Source organism: Pavona decussata, unplaced genomic scaffold (assembly GCF_977016875.1).
Source record: "Pavona decussata unplaced genomic scaffold, jaPavDecu1.1 SCAFFOLD_232, whole genome shotgun sequence".
In the NCBI taxonomy this organism is placed as follows: domain Eukaryota; kingdom Metazoa; phylum Cnidaria; class Anthozoa; order Scleractinia; family Agariciidae; genus Pavona; species Pavona decussata.
In genome coordinates, this window is record NW_028145637.1 from 1,404,203 (window position 1) to 1,425,002 (window position 20,800).

Sequence of the window (20,800 nt, forward strand, 5' to 3'; positions counted from 1 at the left end):
GCCGAAAATTCGTGAATGATTTATATTTTTCGAACATACTTCAAATCCAGACCATAGACTACTTAAGTGAGTTAAGTGTCTAGTAAGGGTGGATCTCTTCTCACAGTGGCCTCAAAATCCGGCATAAAACAACAACAACAACAATATCCAGTGTTGTTAAAAAATTTGAAGCAAGTAGAAAATAGATAAATGAACTTGTTTGTATTCTCAGGAGATAACGTAAAATCGTGCTTACTTCCTTTCTCTTAACCAATTGCTTATTGGATCAACGATAAACATAGCAAAGTTAAATAAAATACCTCAACCCAGCTAGCAATTGCGTCACATCCAGATCCAGCAGACAGAAACGAATTGCTATAACTGCGTTTAGGCGTCACGACTACCACAGGAGGAACAAAGAATGGATCTGTAAAGTTGATTTTCTATAAGAGAAAATAAATAAATATGCATAAACTTATAGGATGATGATGAAAGTTAGTAATTTTGCTTGTTTACTTTCCTTACCTCACAGAAAGCATAGTTATCTCTGTGAGATGGTGAGGTAATGTTTGCAAACAACAGACTGTTCGTCAGGGTAAAATTGTCCAGATTGAGGTTAGTAAATGCCAACCAGTTCTACAAGAAAGCAAAATAAATGAATTCTTAAGTTGACCTTTTCTTGAATCGAATATAACCCTATCATTTCAGTTTTTTTAAGATCTTTTGGGTAGTTGACCAGACTGTTCAAAACTGTCTCCTAATTTACGTTTACAAAATGGGGCGATGGACTGAAATGGCCTGGGATTTAAGCCATTAATCTTGAGTGCCGCCTTTCTGGATTCACCATCTCATTTGGATTTTTCCGGTTTTCCAACACATCATCAATACATCCAAGAATTGACCTAACAATAAATAAAACCATGGGCTATAGGGAACATGGGTTTCGACTAAATAAAGATTACATTTCATCTCAAATAAAGTTGAATTACTCACAATGAAGTACTCTTTTGTCTTTACTGGTCGCTTTTCCTCATTTATTTCTTTTAGAATAGCCCTAACAACGCACCATAGTGATTCAGAACTACTTTGCAAGCATTTGTTAAGTCTTGGTAACCGAGCGTCCTACTGAAATCTCAGGCGCGGGCGCTAAGCGTGCGCTCAACTGGGAAAGATTTTAACGCTCGCGCGCTTAGCGCCCGCGCCTGGGATTGGAGTACGAAGCGAGGTTACCAAGACTTAACAAACGCTTGTTCTGAGTCAAACGCAGGGTTTGTAGGGCTATTTTACCTGACATAAATGGGGAGCAACGATCAGAAAAGACAAAACACTACTTCATTGTGAGTAATTCAACTTTATTTGAGATAAAATGTAATCTTTATTTAGTCGAAACCCATGTTTCCTATAGCCCATGATAAAACTAACAAAATGTAAAAGAAGAAAAGTACCAGTGTTTGATCAAAGGACAAAGACATTTTAGAAGAAGAAGGAACATCGTTGTCAAAATCATTTTCGATTGATTTCTAAGAGAATCATTTCACAATAAGGTTTCAAAATCGAAGTGTCCCTAGATTAATTTTAGGAAAAGTCACAAAGTGTGCTAATTGCTACGTTCACTCCAATAGGCACGAATGTTCAAAGTCAAGTCCGGACACTTTCTATTCCCCTCCAACTCACCCTTGAAAAGGGCGAGTTTATTTCTTTATAAGACAAAGAATTACGCTACAGAGGACAGAAGCAATACCTTAAATAATAATAATAATAATAATAATAATAATAATAATAATAATAATAATAATAATAATAGTAATAATAATAATAATAGTAATAATAATAATAATAATAGTAATAATAATAATAATAATAGTAATAATAATAATAATAATAATAATAAAAGTAATAATAATAATAATAATAATAGTAATAATAAAAATAATAATAATAGTAATAATAATAATAATAATAATAATAATAATTATAGTAATAATAATAATAATAATAGTAATAATAATAATAATAATAATAATAATAATAGTAATAATAATAATAATAATAATAGTAATAATAATAATAATAATAGTAATAATAATAATAATAATTATAATAATAATAGTAATAATAATAATAATAATAATAGTAATAATAATAATAATAATAATAAAAATAATAATAATAATAATAATAATAATAATAATAGTAATAGCAATAAAAAGTAATTACTCACAATTTTTATGTTTTGGTGTAGGCCATCAAAAAGCTTGGTTTCACGGACACAAAGATTGAAACTGTCCACATTCGGATGTTGAATCCACAGCGCCATGGCATCCTGGGGTCTTTTGGCTAACTTGTGAGAAGGGGTTACTAGAACAGTTGGTGGAGTCATAAAACGCTAAAATATCAAATATAAAACAAGACGAAATTATAAATAATCTAACGGTACTTGTTATCACCATTTAATATATAAGTTCAAAAGTTCACTCTCTAACTCGCTGACTCACTCACTTACTCACTCACTCACTCACTCACTCACTCATTAATAACATTAAAAATGAGCTGCATTATCTCATTTCAACACACAATGTTTTTTCAAAAACCTAAATGATGAGGATAAGATACAGTATTTACTTACCCTAGAAAATGAAACCACTTCAAAAATAGTAAGTAAATACACATATTTAATGTTTCAAAAGAGAAAAGACATCCTAAATTTAAAATATAATTAAATATAACAATATTATACCTAAATGGGGACAATGGAGCCATAACATATCTTTGACAGACAGACAAACATATTTAGGCATAGAAATGACTTGATCTTGATACCAAATTCTGAACTTTTGTTAGTACCACTATCCACGAAAACGAAGAAGGCACTCGGTGACAGTGACAGCTTTTACTGCTGCTGCACCATCACTGTGGAATAAACTGCCGAGCGCAATAAGGGACGAGGATAATCTTACACGTTTTAAGTCCAAATTGAAGACATTTGTATTTAGAGTTGCTTACAATACGATGTAAGGACTGTAAGAATTGTAAATAACTATTTTTAATTAATTATTTTTTATTTTTTACATATACAATTTGTTAGGCGCATTTGATCATATACACATGCTAATTTGTGCCATACAAATATTAATTATTATTAATTATTATTATCTGGTCGTTATACCTCACGCATTCGCAATAGCAAAAAAGCTTACAAAGTTCTATCTTCAATTTCAACTTTCAAGTTTATTTGGTGTTTGCATAAATTTTCACGTACAATTCCTCGGCGCCGCAGGTAGTAAAGCTAATCTAGGCGGGCCAGGATGACAAAAAGTAAGAATAACTTTTACTGCTAAGTAACAAGGCAGACTAAGCTATAATATTAAGATACAAGAGGAGGACTAATAACAACAATAATAAAACGGTCGTTCTCTAATTCCGATACGACAACAATTACAATTAGGAATAAACTTTTTGATGCTCTTGTCAAACTTATACTATTATATGAATGCGAGATTGGGGAACCTGAATTATTATCACACAAGACTTATTTTGACAAAAGCACTGTTGAACAAGTCCATACACTATGGTACACATAAAACATAGCCTGTAGGGCAGAACTTGGACGGAACCCCTTAACTATAGACATAAAGGCTTCAATTTTTAGTTACTGGCAAAGCCTCTTACATGAAACAAACAATCCTCTCTTAAATGGAGCTTATTGTTGCGCAAGTTTTTTTGATGTATTAAATAGTGATAGTTGATACGAATGCCCTCCACAAGCAATATAGTAAATCGACAACATATCAAGAATGCTCGTTCCTCCCTTAAGACGCAACTAAGACAAAAACTATTTTCAAAATTTGCCAAAGACCCGCAGTAACAGTTCTGAAAACTCTAGAGAAATATTTACGCACAAAAAATTAAAAATGACTACCAACTAGAAGATTATCTCAAGACCATCTGAAACCCAGCCAGAGAATAAGTATTACGAAATTGCGAATAGGGGTTCATTCATTGCGTATACAAACCGGGAAATATTAAAATAAAGGGATATTAATCCCGGTAGAAGAAAGAACCTGCTTAATATGCAAAAGAAATTTAATAGAGGACAAACGGCATTCTTGATGTATTTCGAAGAGTATGATAAAATTAGACATGAACTCTGTAGAGAACTGGAACTAGTTACTAAGTTTACCGAAAAGGACTGGCACTAGCCTGAAGAGAGAATCAGAGAGAATGTAAAACTACTGATCGCTGTAGAGCGAATGAAACGGTTCTTTGTTGGATTTTTGTCGCTTCATGGGCGTTTTGGGCTAACAAATTTGGCGACCCTGCCAGGAGAGTGACTCGACGAAAATGAAACACCAAGAGAACCGCTTGTGGCGACCGATTGTGGCATGTTTTTGAAGTTTGTTGTTGTGCTCGCTACGACCACGTGGTTCCGTTTACCACCATAGACGAAATGAAGAAACCATGTTGATTAGTAAAATGACAGAGGAACTTCAATTGGAAGTACAGTCCCGAATTTACGCCGCAGATTGGAGCTCGCTGGAACGAATTGCCAAATTTTTCAAGGTCGAACACGAAGACAAGTCGAAACTCGCGGTGGCTAAACATGTCGCACAGAGGTTAGAAGAAGAACTTGGAAAACTAAAGGAAGAGGAAATCGTGCCCTATCTCGAAGACGTGAAAAAGTTATTGACGGAAAAGCCTTCCTCTGGCATCAAGGGCGAAGGAAAGGGCGAAAAGGCAGTTCTTAGAGATTCCAAACCCCCCACATTATCAAAGGAAGATCTGGTTCATAAACTGTTGTCAACTAGCGCTTTACGCAGACAGTTTAAGGTTAATGGACAGATCGGAGAGCCCGAGCAAAAGGATAAAATCAGTTTCTCATCGCTAGCACGCCAGATTCAAACTTGGTTGGCACAAGGTTATTCTGAGAATGAAATTGTTGATGGTGTTATCCGTTCTATCACACCTGGATTGGTACTTAGGAGCTATCTCGAAACTTAAAAAGATTTGACATTGGATCGATTAAAGAAAATCCTCCGTAGCCACTATGGTGTAAAGAACACATCAGAGCTCTATCAAGTCCTATCATCAATATGTCAAGGAAGGAATCACCCCAGACATTTTTGATGAATGCTTTGGATCTCAGGCAGCAAATCCTGTTTGCATGTAGTGACAAGGATGATGACACATGTCTCCAGTATGACCCTGTGCACATACAACATCTTTTCCTTCGATCGGTAGAAACTGGTTTGCAGGACGAAATCATTCGGGTTTAAGATCCGCCCATTCCTAAAGGATCCAAGCGTAACATATGAGGTGTTGATACAACAGATGAGTGTGGCAGCTTCAGCAGAGAAAGAAAGAGACAAGAAGCTGAAAAATAACAGCAAATCCAAATCCCCAGCAGCATCAGTAGCTTCAGTGTCTGATTCATCCAAGGAAAAGAAAGTACCCAAGGAAAGCCTCCCGCAGAGCGGCTTTTTAGCAGCTATTAATGCAATTAAATCAGAGGTTGAGGCATTGAGAGGAGAAGTTAGAAAGAGAGACAGCACCAACAGTATATCTTCTGGAAAAGGGCCCAGAAGACCGCCTCTGTGTTCAGGTTGTTTTGAAAAGAAGAAAGAATATTGCAACCACTGCTTCAGGTGTGGCAGCGATTCTCATTTTGCAAGCGGGTGCCGGAAGTCGTTAAACGGGAGACGGCTGTTTGCGCGAGACAACAAGCAGTTGTAAATCCATCAAAGTCTCACCAATGTAATCATTGCTGTAAGAGAGGAGGAGAGCATGAGCAACTTAAGGGATGCAGCCAGTGCCAGAGTGTGTGGTATTGTTCTGTGGAATGTCAAGGAGCGCACTGGAAGGACCACAGATTGTTATGCCAGGCGATTGGTCATTTAAGTAGCCGTGACTCGAAAGAGTTCAGAGACCCCACTTGTGTGAGTCTCTTAACTCCCAGAGAGCAAGCGAAAGTCATTGGCCTTGTTGGTAAGAAGTGTATAGTAAAGTGCCTACTCAATGATTGTGAGTTTGAATTATTATGGGACACTGGCGCCCAAGTATCGATTATTTCATTGGAAGCAATTCAGCAGCATCTAGGGAGCAAAGGTATCAAGCAGTTGTCAGAACTCTTGGACACGAACTTGAATTTGACAGCAGTGAATGGGACCAAGATCCCTTACATTGGGTGGGTGGAAGTCAGACTAAGGTTAACCCCTTCTAGTAGAGACAGCAACCAAGAGGAAATGGTAGTGCCCTTCTTGGTAACGTCAGAGAAATTGGACTGTCCTATTTTAGGATATAATGTTATTGAAGAGTTAATGAGCCAGGATCAGAATCCAGTGCCAACAGTGTATAGGAGTTTTCCAGGAAAGGACAAGAAAAACCTTGATGCTCTTGTCAACTTCATTCAGAGTTCAACCTCAGTAAAGTCTGCAAGGAAAGATGTGATAATTCCTAAGGATAAGACTGTTCATTTTACTTGTCGTGCAAATACAGGACCTGTGGAAAGGCTTACCCCTGTGTTATTTGAGCCAGATACACTAGCGCAGTGGCCGGATGGTTTGGAAGTCAATGAAACTCTGCTGAATATCAAACCTGGAAAAACATCTAAGGTGCAAGTTGCTGTACATAATAGAACAGATCATGACATTGTGCTTAGGAACCGTACACCCCTGGGAGTTCTTCAAGCTGTTAAATCAGTTACAGCAGCAGATGTAAAGCTAAGTGAGGTAAGCACCCAGAATACATGTAGCCACGAATCTCCTGAGAAGAATCAAGATCAGGGAGCTCTAAAGAAGACTTTCCCCAGCCGGCAGAACAAAGTCAGTGAAAACCCTCTCCCAGCAGTTGATCTCAGTGTTTTGGACCAAGACAAGCGTATTGTGGCTGAGGCAATGCTAAGGGAAGAGTTTGAGTCATTTGCATCATCTGAAGAAGATATCGGTTGTAAATCTGGCCTAGAGATGGAAATTAATCTGAGTGATCACCGCCCAGTCCAAAAGAAGTACACATCAGTTCCGAGACCGTTGTACCCGGAGGTGAAACAGTACAGTAAGGACCTGATGAACCAGAATTTCGTTGCTGAATCCAAATCACCTTATTCGTCTCCAGTTGTTTGTGTCCGCAAGAAGGATGGGACCCTAAGGCTGTGCATTGATTATAGAGAACTAAATCGTAGGACGGTTGCTGATAGACATCCTATCCCAAGAGTCCAAGAAACCCTGGACAGTCTGGGTGGGAACACCTGGTTCAGCGTACTAGATCAGGGTAAATCATATCACCAGGGATTTGTGAGTGAAGGAAGTAGAGCAGCCACAGTATTCATCACACCATGGGGACTCTATGAGTGGATAAGGATACCATTTGGATTAATGAATGCGCCTGCAAATTTCCAGCGGTTTATGGAGCAGTGTCTGGGTGAACTGAGAGATAAGGTGGCCATTCCATACCTTGACGACATAATTGTGTTTAGTAGGACTTTTGAAGAGCATGTTGAGCACCTGAGAGCAGTGGTAAGGTAGCTGCGTCAGCATGGAGTGAGGTTAAAGCCTAAAGTAAATTAGTCTGTTTAAGCGAGAGGTCTGTTTCCTGGGGAGGATTGTGTCTGGTGATGGTTATCGAACGGATCCAGGAAGTGTTAGAGCCATCGAGAAGCTAAGGGAAGCAAGGCCAAAAAGTGTTGGTGAAGTAAGACAGCTTGCTGGAATACTCAGTTACTACCGTCGATACATCAAGAACTTTGCAAAGGTTGCAAGACCAATATATGACCTGCTAACAACCACCGGAAAGAATGGGCAGCTATCCTCAGACACCAGTTTGCTGGGAAAGTAAACAGCAAGCAGCCCTGGAGGAGCTCGTGGGACACCTCAGTAGTCCACCTATCATGGCCTACCCGAATTTCTCGAAAGAATTTACTCTTTATACTGATGCAAGTGGAGAGGGCCTAGGAGCAGTGTTGTACCAGAAACAGAATGACGTCATGAGAGTAATTGCTTATGCTTCACGAGCATTGTCACCAGCTGAAAGGAACTACCACCTCCTCGCAGGTAAGCTGGAGTTTCTGGCCCTGAAGTGGGCAATTACTGACCAGTTCCGCGAATACTTGTACTACGCTCCCAAGTTTACTGTTTTCACCGACAATAATCCCATGACCTACATCCTCACATCAGCGAAACTTAATGCAACGGGTCTGCGATGGGTGAGTGAACTTGCTGATTTCCACTTTGAAATCAGATATCGACCAGGCAAAGCGAATGCAGATGCTGATACCCTGTCGCGCGTGCCACTTAGTTTTGAGGAATACATGGAAGGTTGCTCAGAATTAGTCAGTCAGGATGTATTGAATGCTGTTTAATCATCAATTCATGAAACAAACTCTGGTCAAACTGCCTGGTTGTCCTCCCTCGCGGCGGTACCTGATCGGTTAAAGGAAGACTGTGAAGACGTAGCAACTTTGCCCACTTTTGAAATTGTAGCTGCCCAACAGGAGGACCCAACAATTGCTTGTGCTTTACATTTCATGCAAATCAGGAGGCGTCCCATCTACCAGGAGAGACAGAAGGAGCCTGCTATGGTACGACGAGTGGAACAACCTCTTCGTTGCTGAAGATGGAATTCTCTATCACAAGTCTGGATCTAGAAATCAAATGGTGTTGCCCAGGAAGTACCACAAAAGAGTTTATGAGGAACTGCATGAGAATATGGGACATTTGGGAGCAGATAGAGTTATCGAACTAGCCAGACAGCGATTCTATTGGCCTTTTATGCGGGCAGACATCACTCATTATGTCACAAAAGTGTGCCGGTGCCTGAAACAACGAAAGCCTACAACCCACATTAATGCATCACTTCAGCCCATCACTTCTACAGCACCTTTTCAACTGGTATCCATAGATTTTGTCCATCTCGAACCAAGCTCTGGTGGATATCAATATATACTGGTGATCATGGACCACTTCACGAGATTTGCCCAAGCGTATGCCACACTTGACAAATCAGCTAAGACTGCTGCTGATAGGCTGTATAATGACTTTATCATGAGATTTGGATTCCCGGAGACCATTCATCATGATCAAGGAAGTGAATTCGAAAACAAGGTTTTTTACAATCTCGAGAAACTTAATGGTATCAAACATTCGCGAACAACACTCTATCACCCTCAGGGGAATGGGCAGGTTGAGAGGTTCAACCGGACACTCTTGTCAATGCTGCGAGCACTACCTGAGAAACAGAAATCCCGCTGGCGTGACCACCTTAATAAGGTAGTCCACGCCTATAACTGTACCCGTCACGACTCCTCTGCCTTCTCACCGTTCTATCTACTATTTGGGAGAAACCCACGACTCCCCATCGATCTAATGTTTGGCCTGAAGCCTCCAGTAGGATTCTCGACATTTCCGGAATATGTTAGGAAATGGAGACAAGCGATGAAAGAAGCTTATGACTTGACGTCTGCTCATGCAAAGAAAAGTGCAGAAACCGGTAAACAGCAGTATGACAAGAGAGTGAGAAATATTGCCCTTTACGAAGGAGATCACGTGCTAGTGAGGAATATGAACGAGCGAGGTGGCCCAGGCATATTACGCCCTTACTGGGAACAACAAATTTATGTTGTAACTCGTAAGATAAAAGATACGCCAGTTTATGAAGAAAAGCCGGAGAATGGGGATGGAAGATCCAGAGTTCTGCATCGCAACCTCCTATTTCCATGCTCTTACTTACCTGTTGAAAGTGAAACTAAACCATTGAAAAGTAGCCAACGAACATCCAGGAGCACCAGCAAGCGAGTGATCCCACAAGAGGAAATTTTTGGTGCCACTGATGAGGACGTTCCTAGTTTAACACCAAATCAGCTTCAAGAATTCTACGGGTCTACAAGCTATCATGAAGAAGATAACACTGGATCTGCCGCAGGGTTAGCAAAACAGGATGTCGATCCTCATCAGGCTGATGACCTTGACTCAGAGCATGATATGGAAGGCCTAGCACAACCGGAGGTGATTTTCGATGATGCTATAGATAAAGCACCTCCAAGGCAGTCGCAACGAAATAGCAGACCACCCCTTAGAATGACATATGATACACTGGGACAGCCTTCCTTTCAACCTTGCAACACAGCTGGAATTCAAGGTATTATAGCATTACATCCAGAGCAGTTTGTATGGCAACCGTTTACAGTGCCATATACAGTACCATGGATGTTACAATCTACCCATAAGCCTTGCAGTTGCTTTGTCTACCTTCCTGCACCAGCCCAACCGTTGCCCCGTGTGCCCTGGTGCTATTGATAGCTACTTGGAAAGGAACAATTGAACTGATTTGTATCTGTTGGAGTCACGTTCATTTTGAGATAACACTAAGTAATTAATGTCCCTTTATAAATCGCGTTATATTATGACTATTTTGGCCTATGTTCAAGGAGAGTATTCAAGGGGTGTAATCCCGTTTCGAAGATCGTTTTTTTTACGGAAAGTTCTTTGTATAGAGTATGAGATGATGTAGATATAATGATTTTTGTGTTATGCTGCAGTAGGAGACCGACACTCGAGGGTGACAAAAGTTATTGTTCTGGCCCCAGTTGTTCAAAGGCCGGATAACTTTATCCGCTGGATAAGGCACTATTCGGGGTCTAAAATATGCTTCACGTTAAACGTTGTCCAAGGTTTTCGTCCACTCCTAAACTAGACTGTGCTTAGAGTGTGCATATTCGCTTGTACACGATGAAATACTGAAATCTTTGCACAGATTGAAACTGTCGGATAGTGACTTATCCACTGGATAAAGTTATCCGGCCTTTGAACAACTGGGGCCTGGCCTGATCAACTAATTTAAATATGTTCACTCTTGGATGACAAATAAGAACACAGAGAACTCATGTACAACAGTCAGTGACATTTGATTCGCTACCTAATGTTGAGGACAACATTCTTTTTGGCGGGAGTAATGTAGAGAACTGGAACTAGTTACGAAGTTTACCGAAAAGGACTGGCACTAGCCTGAAGAGAGAATCGGAGAGAATGTAAAACTACTGATCGCTGTAGAGCGAATAAAACAGTTCTTTGTTGGATTTTTGTCGCTTCATGGGCGTTTTGGGCTAACAACTCCATTCTCTCATTTCCAAAAATTATCCTGTCATCGCCAACTTAAGTGATGAAGACAGAATTAATTATCTACTAATTAAAGGAAAATACTACTAAAATAGTAGTTAAATGTAGTAATTTAATGTTCCAGAGGAGAAAAGAGTTCCTCGAGTCAGCATGTAAATAATGAATTGTTTCACTGTTTTCATATCAATTATTCTAGACCAATATCTCCCTTTGGAGAGTAAGGCGCAATAAAGATACCCTATCAGTATCACTATCGCTGACTCACTCACCCACTCACTCACCCACAAACTCACTCACTCACCCATCTATCTACCCACTCATTTTGGCAAATAAGGCTGAAAATACTGTCCGTCTAACTTTCGCAAGGAAAGGAAATTGTCTGAATTGACCGACGGTTTCTTTTTCTAAAGCTGGCTTAAGTTGATAACAGAAGCGAAAAGCCGTTACTTTTAAGATCCTATTTGAAACATAGAACTCTGATTACAAATGAAGCCAGCAGGAAGAGGTTTTTCTACTTCTTTTTTGCTAATCGAAATTTCATGAAATAAATACTAATATAAATACTAATTATGCTAACCTGTGGGAAGTCGATCCTTTTGCATTGTGTCCCAGTAGTCCAAGAATCCAAGTCAGCAGTTCCTATTTGAGTCCCAGAAGGAACGGATTGGACAGCAATCCAATTCACCTCCGCTGTTCCATTAGAACCTTCACCGTATTCAGAAACACAGGTGGTGAATTGATTTTGATCTTCTGATTCAACCCAAATAGCTGCACCGTTACCACGAGTTGGGCTTCTTTCCACCGAATGACCAAATGAGGCAAACACTTTCACTTTCTTTCCGCCATTGAAAGGTTGCGAAAACGATATTTTCTTGCAAGCGAACAGTCCTGGACTGGATGTTGTTACGTTGTCTTTTCCGGCCTTAAAACTGGCGGCTATGAAAGGAGATAATATACAAAGACTGGCTAAGACTGAAGACTTTTTGTTCGTCAGTAAATTAATCCACAAAACTATTTTGCTTGACTAAATAGTCCATCCATGAGCACCCAACCAAGAATTGCTGTTCAAATGAATTCAAGACGTTAAGAAAGGTATGCAGGTGACTATTAATTTTAAAAAGTGCAATATTTGCTTTCAAAAAAGGTTTAAAGATTTTAAACTGCCTCCGCAAATTCTCTTTTATCTAGTTACTTCCACAGCGATCTACTTCCGCCCCACACCCAAATCGTTGTTACTCTTTGCGCTACAATTAAGAGAAAAAAATGATGACATACCTAGAAAAAGTCAAAATTAAAACGAATGGGGGTTTTGCAGTTACCTTCACTTTCTCCAATTAGCAGGACAACTGTAAATAACACAAAGCCCAGGTGCAGGGGGAGATGGCGCTCGTCAGACATCTTGCCTCAGCTGAAGGAAAACCTTCATGCAGTGAATGTTAAATGCAACACGTTTTCGTGATCATCATATTTATCTGCTCAAGGATGTATTATTCTGAGTCGATTTGAAGTGTTTTTCCAATGGAAATCCTGTTTTAGAGGTTAAGATGTAACCCTTACACGTCAGATTTAAAAGGCTCCTTTTAGTTAAATATTTGTTAAATACCTGTTTAACCCTCGGACGTTCCCCTCCAACATCTGTTTTATTCATTTTTTTTTAATTATTTAATTTTATTATTTTCAGGAAATTCTCAGCTGCAGTTAACTTATCAAAATTCCAGCAATAAGAACGATCATCCTTTACCCAAAAAATATTGTTGTACAATTTATTTACATAATAGTTCAGTTATCATTATTTTCAGTGCAAATAAATAATCCATAGGAAACTATAATTAGTATATGTACTAATTTGGCAGTCCGAGGAATTTTTTTAATCCAATTATTTCCAAATTGGACAAGCATGTAGTCGTATTACCTATTAATTATATTGGGTATTATTTAAGGGGAAAATGTTAAGGGTAAATAATGCTGATTTTGTCGAGAATGAGCTGTCCAAATTAATTGGTAATTTGGACAGTCGAGTATTTACAATGGTTGCTTGAATGGGATTTCTGACTAGCAATATAATTAAAAAAGGAAAGGAATAGGATTAGACAAATTATTTGAAGGGATAATAACTTTCGGCTGGTGAAAGTAGGTGGATGGAATTCAAAATAAAGATGCCTTTTTAAACCTACATGCCCAGCAGTGACCAACTCCTTAGCATAACTTAAAATTGAAGGAACATCTAGACATTCACCCCGGGCGTTTATATCCATGAAGATCACCGTGTGAAGTTTCTAATGGTTCATGTTTGATGAGACTGAGTGCTATATTTGTTTTATAATACTGCAACGTATATTAGAGTACTTATCGATAATTATTAAAAGCCAAACAATTCATTTTTGTTCATTGAAAGACTTCCTATTGTTCCGGCATTTTTAACATTGAGAATCAGAGGTCTTCAATTTTTCATACAAACAGTTTCCCTTATGTTACCCCCCTTCCCCTCTTATCCCTCCCCTCTATTGTGATGAAAAGCGTGCATGCTTGCGAAAGCTTGCGTGCTGGTCCAAGTGTTAAGCCATTTAATCTGTGATTTGTTGACTTTTTGTGGTCGTTTGTTATTTGTCATTTGATCACTTGCATTTTTTTGTGCTTAAAATAGGTGAAAGTAGAGTATGCTAGCAACAATTAAGAACTTGTATTCACGAACGATTGTCGCTAGGTTTTTTTGTTTGGAAACGGAAAAAAACGGTTCCTTGGTTATGCAAACCCCCTTGAAGGACGAAAAGGAAAGTGAAATCAGTTTTGATTAAACGTAGCTGTGAGAAAACTTGATCGGCAAGTGACAACTTTGACCTGTATTTTTCAAAGAAAAAGTAAAAGGGCTATGTAAGTGAATATTAAAAGAAAGTAGACACTCTTTTGGAAACTCTCCTTATGTTATGTTTATAGTGAGGACAACTGCTTTTTTCTGGAGTTGTAACCCACCGATCAACCTCCGCGCGTTTGGTTGTGCAAAACCCGTCACGTGGTACCCAATGGGACTTTGGCTATCAGACGACAACCAGTCTTCCGATTTGATAACAGTCGCCACAAAATTTTCGACGAGAAAAACAAAGAAACAATTGGTAAACTAGTTAGCTTGCTGGTTTATTTGGCTGCAATCACGCTGAAGCAGTCACTGGCTGTTTGTCTTTTCCACAGTAAAGTAATGATTCAGTAAAGTAGGTCCTTTCGGGATTGCAAGCATATCCGGCGGGAGATAATGCCCTTAGGCCACGTGAGTGAAAATTACAAGAAAGTAGAAGCTGTTTGGGCAACTCTACTATTGTTATGTTTAAAACAAGGAGAAGCGTTTTATCGGGAAATATAACCCACTGATTATTTACGCGCGTTGTCACTGGACTAAACACGGCATGTGATACAGTATGGGACTTTGGTAATCAGACTGTTTATAATAGCCGTCCGATTTGATAACAGTGGCTCCAACTTTTTCATCGAGAAAACAAAGAAACAACTAGTAAACTAATTAGCTTGCATTTAGTTAGCTGCAATCACGCAGAGGCCATCACTAGCTGTTTTTTTCCAAAGTAAAGCAATGATTCTGTAAAAGAAGCCCTTTCGGTATTGCTGGCATATCCGGCAGGAGATAATGCCCTCGGATTAAAGTGGATTATCCTAAAAGTTTCACAGTTGTTCTCGGAGGTTTGCTTCTCGGAAAACTGTTTATTTTTCGGACAATCATTCAGCCTTGCATGGACATTTTCCTCCGATATACCTGTCTCCTGATGGGGTTTGTTGGCTCTGATTCGTCATATAGAGCTTGTCTCAGTTTGTTTGTAAGATCATTGCTGTTTCGCAACTTTACGGGTCGACGCGAAGGCCGTGGAGTAAGCGGATGAGTGCATTCCTTCAAGAAACCCTCATTAATCTTGTTTTGGGAGAACTTAACTGAACTTAACTTAAGAGGGTGCAAACATCATAACTCTAAACTAAATAGACAGTAGTACCTTATAGCTGAAGATGTCAAGAACGCCTACTGTGTAACACGAAAATTTTGCGGGAGTTTTATTTTGCGGATTGGCGATTTTTTGTGGTTTGCGGGAACAACATTTGCGGTTCGAAATGACTGAAATCTCTGATGGGAACTAATTTTTACGACGTTCTGATCAAGCAGTAGAACATTTAGGTGGAAGAAACCTTAACGTTTTTAACTTTTATTGTACGGTGTGTTGAGTCACAGTTCACTCTACTTACATATTAGAGACATATCACTGTAATACCTGACTGCGCAAAGGGTCTGAGCAAAACAAAACAAAAAGCCTACCCCTACCATGCACAGCCAAACACTGTTCCTTAATACGGTTTGCCACGACCCGTATTACCGTATACTGTTTTACAAGAAAGCAGTATAAATGCTTGAATTGCCTTTGTTAGGCATACAGAGGGACTTTCGAGTGAAAGATGTAATATACAACTTTGCGGAGACCTAACCAGGAGCGGGCTGCTAAAATGCAAAACTATGCCCTACTGTAACGCAATGAGACAGACTCAGTCGATAATAATAACACTTTCTTATTCAGTTGAAGTTTCAAGAATTAAAATAACTTCTGTACAGGCCGCCGTAGAAGCGGCACTAGAACATGGCTTGTCTGCTGCACGATTCGAGTCCAGTGATTTGAGTCTGTGCGTTCCTTCAGATGACCCATTCGTGCCAATCTAATGCAGGCGATTGAGCCGGGTTGTGGAACAGCCTATCCAGTGGCCTTCGTGCAGCAACATCTTTACATGATTTTAAATTTAATCTACACCACCACAGTTTTGAATGAGTTTTAACACGGCATCCTTGTAGAGCAGCTTTTAGTATGCGGTTAATAGTTTTTTAGGTTAGTTAGGTTAGTTAGAGATGATTTTGGTTATATTTTACCTTTTATCTCTTTATAATCTTTGCTGAAGGATTTACCGTGTATAAATAAAATAACCATTACCCCAAGTTATCATGCCCTTAGCAGGGGGAGGCAGGGGGGATTGAGCCCCCCCCCCCCCCTACAAGAATTTTTGGAAGTGTAAAAAAACAATGTGTCAAAAAACAAATAATTAAAAAATAATGTGCAAAAATCAATCTTGAATTCTTATGCTGCAAGTGTCTTTTCATAACCTTTAATAATTGGTTTATTTCCTGTCAGTTTCCTCCTCTAACATTTATTTTTCATACAGTAGCAAAACAAAGGCATTCCTTCCTTGTGAATCGGAAATAAGAACCAAAATCCTTATGACCGATTTGTATTTGTAAGTAGGGAGTTAAAGATAAGACGAACTCACTAACAGCACTGTCACATGTGACAGCGCGATGCTGTAGTCAGTACGTGACTGTGTATCTGCGCGATACGGTTCCAGTCGATACCCACAATTTGATCCTTGCTCACCATAGAGTCTCCAGTAGCTCAGTGGTTAGAGCATCCGACTAGATCACGGAGGGTCGTGGGTTTAAATCCCGTCTGGGACTCGGATTTTTTTCCGAGTCTTCGTTTCTCCCTTATTCACATTTAATATTTTGTTGAGACATGTTGTTTGTTCGTTAGTACAATTTCACAATTCGTGGTATTTTGTCAAACTGAAGCTGATGCGTCTATGCGTTTGGAGTCATTGATCATACAAGAGTGCATTTTAATTGCGACAAATGTGACACAAGGGATGGGGATGGAGGTTATCCGTACAAAAGCAATCAATGTACGCATGCCACAACCGGTTGCCAGGGAACGCATACCGCATTTATATTTTGGAGGACACTTTTACAGTCAAACGCGCTGTGAAACAACTGTGTAAAGACATGAGCGGTGAGTGAATTGCTTAAGAAGACCCGCCGTAAATCGGAGAGAGCGGTAGGTAAAAAAAACTCTAGAAGTTTAATTTTAAACAACTTGTGTTAGATTTCTCACTCCCTCCTGTACAGTTTATAAGCGCTGTGGTTTGTCACTGATCAGATTTGCAACACTTATCCTTCATGAATGATATAGTTTTCTTATCCTTTCTTATCCTTGTACAAAAACGGAAGGAGTTACCCTATTAAAATAAAGGTTTCTTTTCTTATCCTGTTTCCATGCGCTATCGTTTTCTTTTTCCAATTGTTGCTTTCCATTTCTCAAACTCATTAATAAAAAAAAATTCATCGAGCCAAAACAAAGCAAATCACTACCGTGAAGGTGGTTTGAATTGTGATCTTAATTGGCATAAAATTTTGTGAACTTTTGCTTCGAATTTCTCCAAGAATTATCAATAGTTTGAGAAGCTATATCAAACCGGTTCGAAAGAGTGTTTCCTCCTATTTCCAAACGCCTCGAAATGGGTTAAAAAATCTTGGCTGCGCCTCGTTTTTCCAACCTACTTCTCGGTGTTTGGAAATCGGAGGAAACGCTCTTCCTCGTGTTTGATATATTACTTGAAAATCACCGACATTTTTTAATTCTAATTGTGAAAACATCAATCCTAGATTCTTTTAGTTGCAACTTGAGTTGTTAATCTTACCGACCAAAAAGTTAAGTTTAGTTTTCGATCGTTGCGCGCTTCCGTTACAAACAAGTTTTCAAAAGACGTTTTCATATTTATGTTTCTCTAAAATAAAATCCTTTTTCTAGCTCCACGACTTCTTGTAAAACCATTGCCTTTAAAGGGAGTAGAAAGAGGAAACTTGAATTCACGCTACGTTAGGCTATGTATTTTTGACCGCTTTGCGTCGAAATTGTATCAGAAGTTCGCACCTTCTTGTTTCCTTTGAATACAAAGAGTCAAAATTACACCTTTTGCCCTTCATTATCAGGAAATACATTTTCAATAGTGTTAAAAATTAAATCATTAAAGCGAATGTGTAATCATTGTATAGAAATAGACAAACGTTTTAATTTTCGGTGTCGTCAATAAGGCGTTTTAACATAGAGAAGAACGTTCATTAATGCGAATATCAGTTCAATTTAATGGAAATAACAAGCTTTTAAGAGAATGAACAAACATTATACGCTTCTTAATGTTCTTTAACGAGGAAAAAAATTCATTACAACAGAGATACAGTCAGCGTAACAATCAAGCAAGTCTTAGCTCTATCCTTCAATCAACTCCCCATTCAAACATCGTGGTATATGTAAGTCTGCATAAACCTAAACCAAGCTGCACATTTTCTGGTAATTATCGTGTTCACGTTTCTCCTCTTCTCGCAGGGATCTTCAAACGCCCTGACTATCCTTTCACGATGCTCAATTGGGATACGGTTTCGACGAACTCTGTGCTCCATTACTGCGAAAACAGTGCGCACATGTACAGCGCGCTAGCATCGTTTTAAATTTAAGGATCCATATAAATCCATTGGGAAATTAGTCAGGAACCACGTAACTAAAAATCTTTTGTAGTTGAAATTTTATTCGCGCAATGGAACGTTAACCCTAGGTTAATGAATCTTCATTCGCACTAAAGAATGTTGTTTTCGATAAAACGCTATTCTAATTGGCCTTAATGGATTTCTTTTTAATGCAAAACTCCTTAATGACTTTGCCACAAATTGAAATGGTTTATTTCCTTGTTAAACTGATTATACATTAATTTTATTGACCGATGTTTTCGCGCTAATGAAAATTTATTTCCTGATAATGAAGGGCAAAGGTGTATTTGGAACAAAGTCGAGTTCAATATACTTTTCGTTTATTTCTTTAAACACTCAAAATATTTGTCTGTTAATAAATGAAGTTATTGGTTTAACCTACATACATCTTCTTTTCTTTTTACAGATGGGATTCGAAATACCACTTTCGAATAAAACTGTTAAGGTATACTTAAGACAAAACAAAACAATTGTGCATTTAAAATTGGAGCTGAAACAAACAAAAAAAATTTAGAAAAATCGAAGAACGAAAATAAAAAATTAAAACAACAGAAAATAGAAAGCAGAGGACGAAAGGTGGACCAAGTTAGGCGGTGGCGGAAAAAAAACCCGAATTGTACAAAGCACAGAAAAGGCGAGAACGAGAGCGAAAAAAGCAAAGTTAAGCGCCAAGAGAAGAGTTAACGGGGATCAGCGTGTTACCATGGAGACGGTTAAAAGGAGAGAGAAGGAGAAAGAGGAGACAGGAACGAGGAAGATGAAAGAACTGTTTAAAAATTTAATGGTGGGGAGGAACAGAGATTTTGAAGAAGAAAAAGCAAGGGAAGAAGAAGAGAAAGGAAGAAATCAGCGTACAGTGACAGCAAGCAAATGTACCAAAAAAAGTGTGATGCAGGTGCAAAGCTATTGTTTTGCTTACTAAATCTACTCCTTTTCTATGTTCTCGTTGCATCTTTAACTCCCCAATCGGTCTGTTTTGTGACTGACGGGGGATGGAGGGGGTATAGCTTTGTTTAACCAATTTTCGTGCCTCTCCCTCCCCCCCCCCCCCCCACCCAGTTGTTTTAGCCTTACTACGGGCCTAGAATGTAATGAATTGCTTTACTCTAATTGCTATTTCCAATGGGAAATCATGGTAATGTTCTTGTTTAAGTCCAATGTATATCGCCCTAGTGGCACAAGTCTATTAACAGGGCAGTTTCTAATTTTAACTAAAGGGAGTTAATTTTTGCGGCGTTTTATTTTGCGTTTTTTTTTTTTTTTTTTTCCTGTGGGAACTAATTTTTGCGGATCGAGGCCAATCCGCAAAAATTAGAACCCGCAAAATTTTCATGCTACACGGTAACCATCTTTCCTTAGAACCGCATATATGTCTTTTTGACCTGTATGTATCTTATAAACTGTTATATACCCTACGTCATGTACACTAGTTAACCATTAATAGTTTATGTTTACGTTCAAATTTAAACTTTTAAGAGCCGTTAGTTTTTCTCATTGTAACTGTGGCTCTGAAATCTAGTTGTCCTTTTTGAAATATTGGCCCAAATAAATAAGCCCGTTGCCATAGTGTCAGCCCTACAACCAGTTTGGTTTATTATTCACTCATCTTGTTGTTATTCTTAGTAATATGCCAAATGAAAGAAATTATAAGTCCTTTAACCTACCTAACACATTTGCCAAAGTTAACAGAGGGATTGGAGTAAGCATCCCTCGGTCACGGCCTCGAGCGGGTAAATCCCCTCATGATTATTAGTTCACCTCGCCCCTCCCCACTCACACCCAATGCAAAGAAATTAGAAATAATTTAAGCGGTTGGAGAAGGTCGACTTTACTTAACAGTGGCTCCAATAACTTTTGACGAAATTTTCGTCTTTCCTTTTGTCTTTTGTTGTTGTTCTTTGTAATCTTAGTAAACAGGGGCGGACCCAGAAAATCCAGAAACAAGGGGCCAAAGAAATTCTGGCGAGAGCGCAAAAAATTATGTTGGGGCATGCGCATATAGCGTTTGCTTGAGGAATTATGCTACTTGGAGACTAGTATTGTTAAATCCGAAAGTTGTAACCATCGCACTAAAATGATTTATTCCGTAATACAGCAGTAAAATAAAATGTCTACACGTTATTATATATAACGCATAACGTAATACAGGAGTAAAATATAACACAATAAAATCTGCAATTCCACAGCGACAAACCAATGAGTGGTGCCGGATCACTTGTAGACCTGGATCAGCAAATTTGTTTTTTTTTTTTTTTGTTTTGTTTTGTTTTTTTAAAACAAATATATTTCAGTTATTCTAGCTTTTGTTGTTTGTTCTATCAAGCTCGTCACCTCCGCCGTTGGGATCAGTCTGCCGTTAATATTTTGT

General features: G+C 38.7%; 1 protein-coding gene across 2 annotated transcripts in view; it reads right to left on the minus strand.

The window, feature by feature from the left end:
* Positions 1-12,556, minus strand: part of LOC146458668 (uncharacterized) — a 61,587-nt gene extending 49,031 nt beyond the window's left edge. For both annotated transcript variants that reach the window (XM_085090509.1, XM_085090508.1), the window contains exons 1-5: positions 12,401-12,556; positions 11,659-12,017; positions 2,201-2,365; positions 505-615; positions 300-422 (exon numbers count right to left, since the gene is read on the minus strand). In XM_085090509.1, coding sequence (XP_084946635.1) covers positions 300-422; positions 505-615; positions 2,201-2,365; positions 11,659-12,017; positions 12,401-12,479 — 837 coding nt within the window. In that variant the 5' untranslated portion in view covers positions 12,480-12,556. The remainder of the gene's footprint in view (positions 1-299; positions 423-504; positions 616-2,200; positions 2,366-11,658; positions 12,018-12,400) is intronic.
* Positions 12,557-20,800: the final 8,244 nt, after the last annotated feature.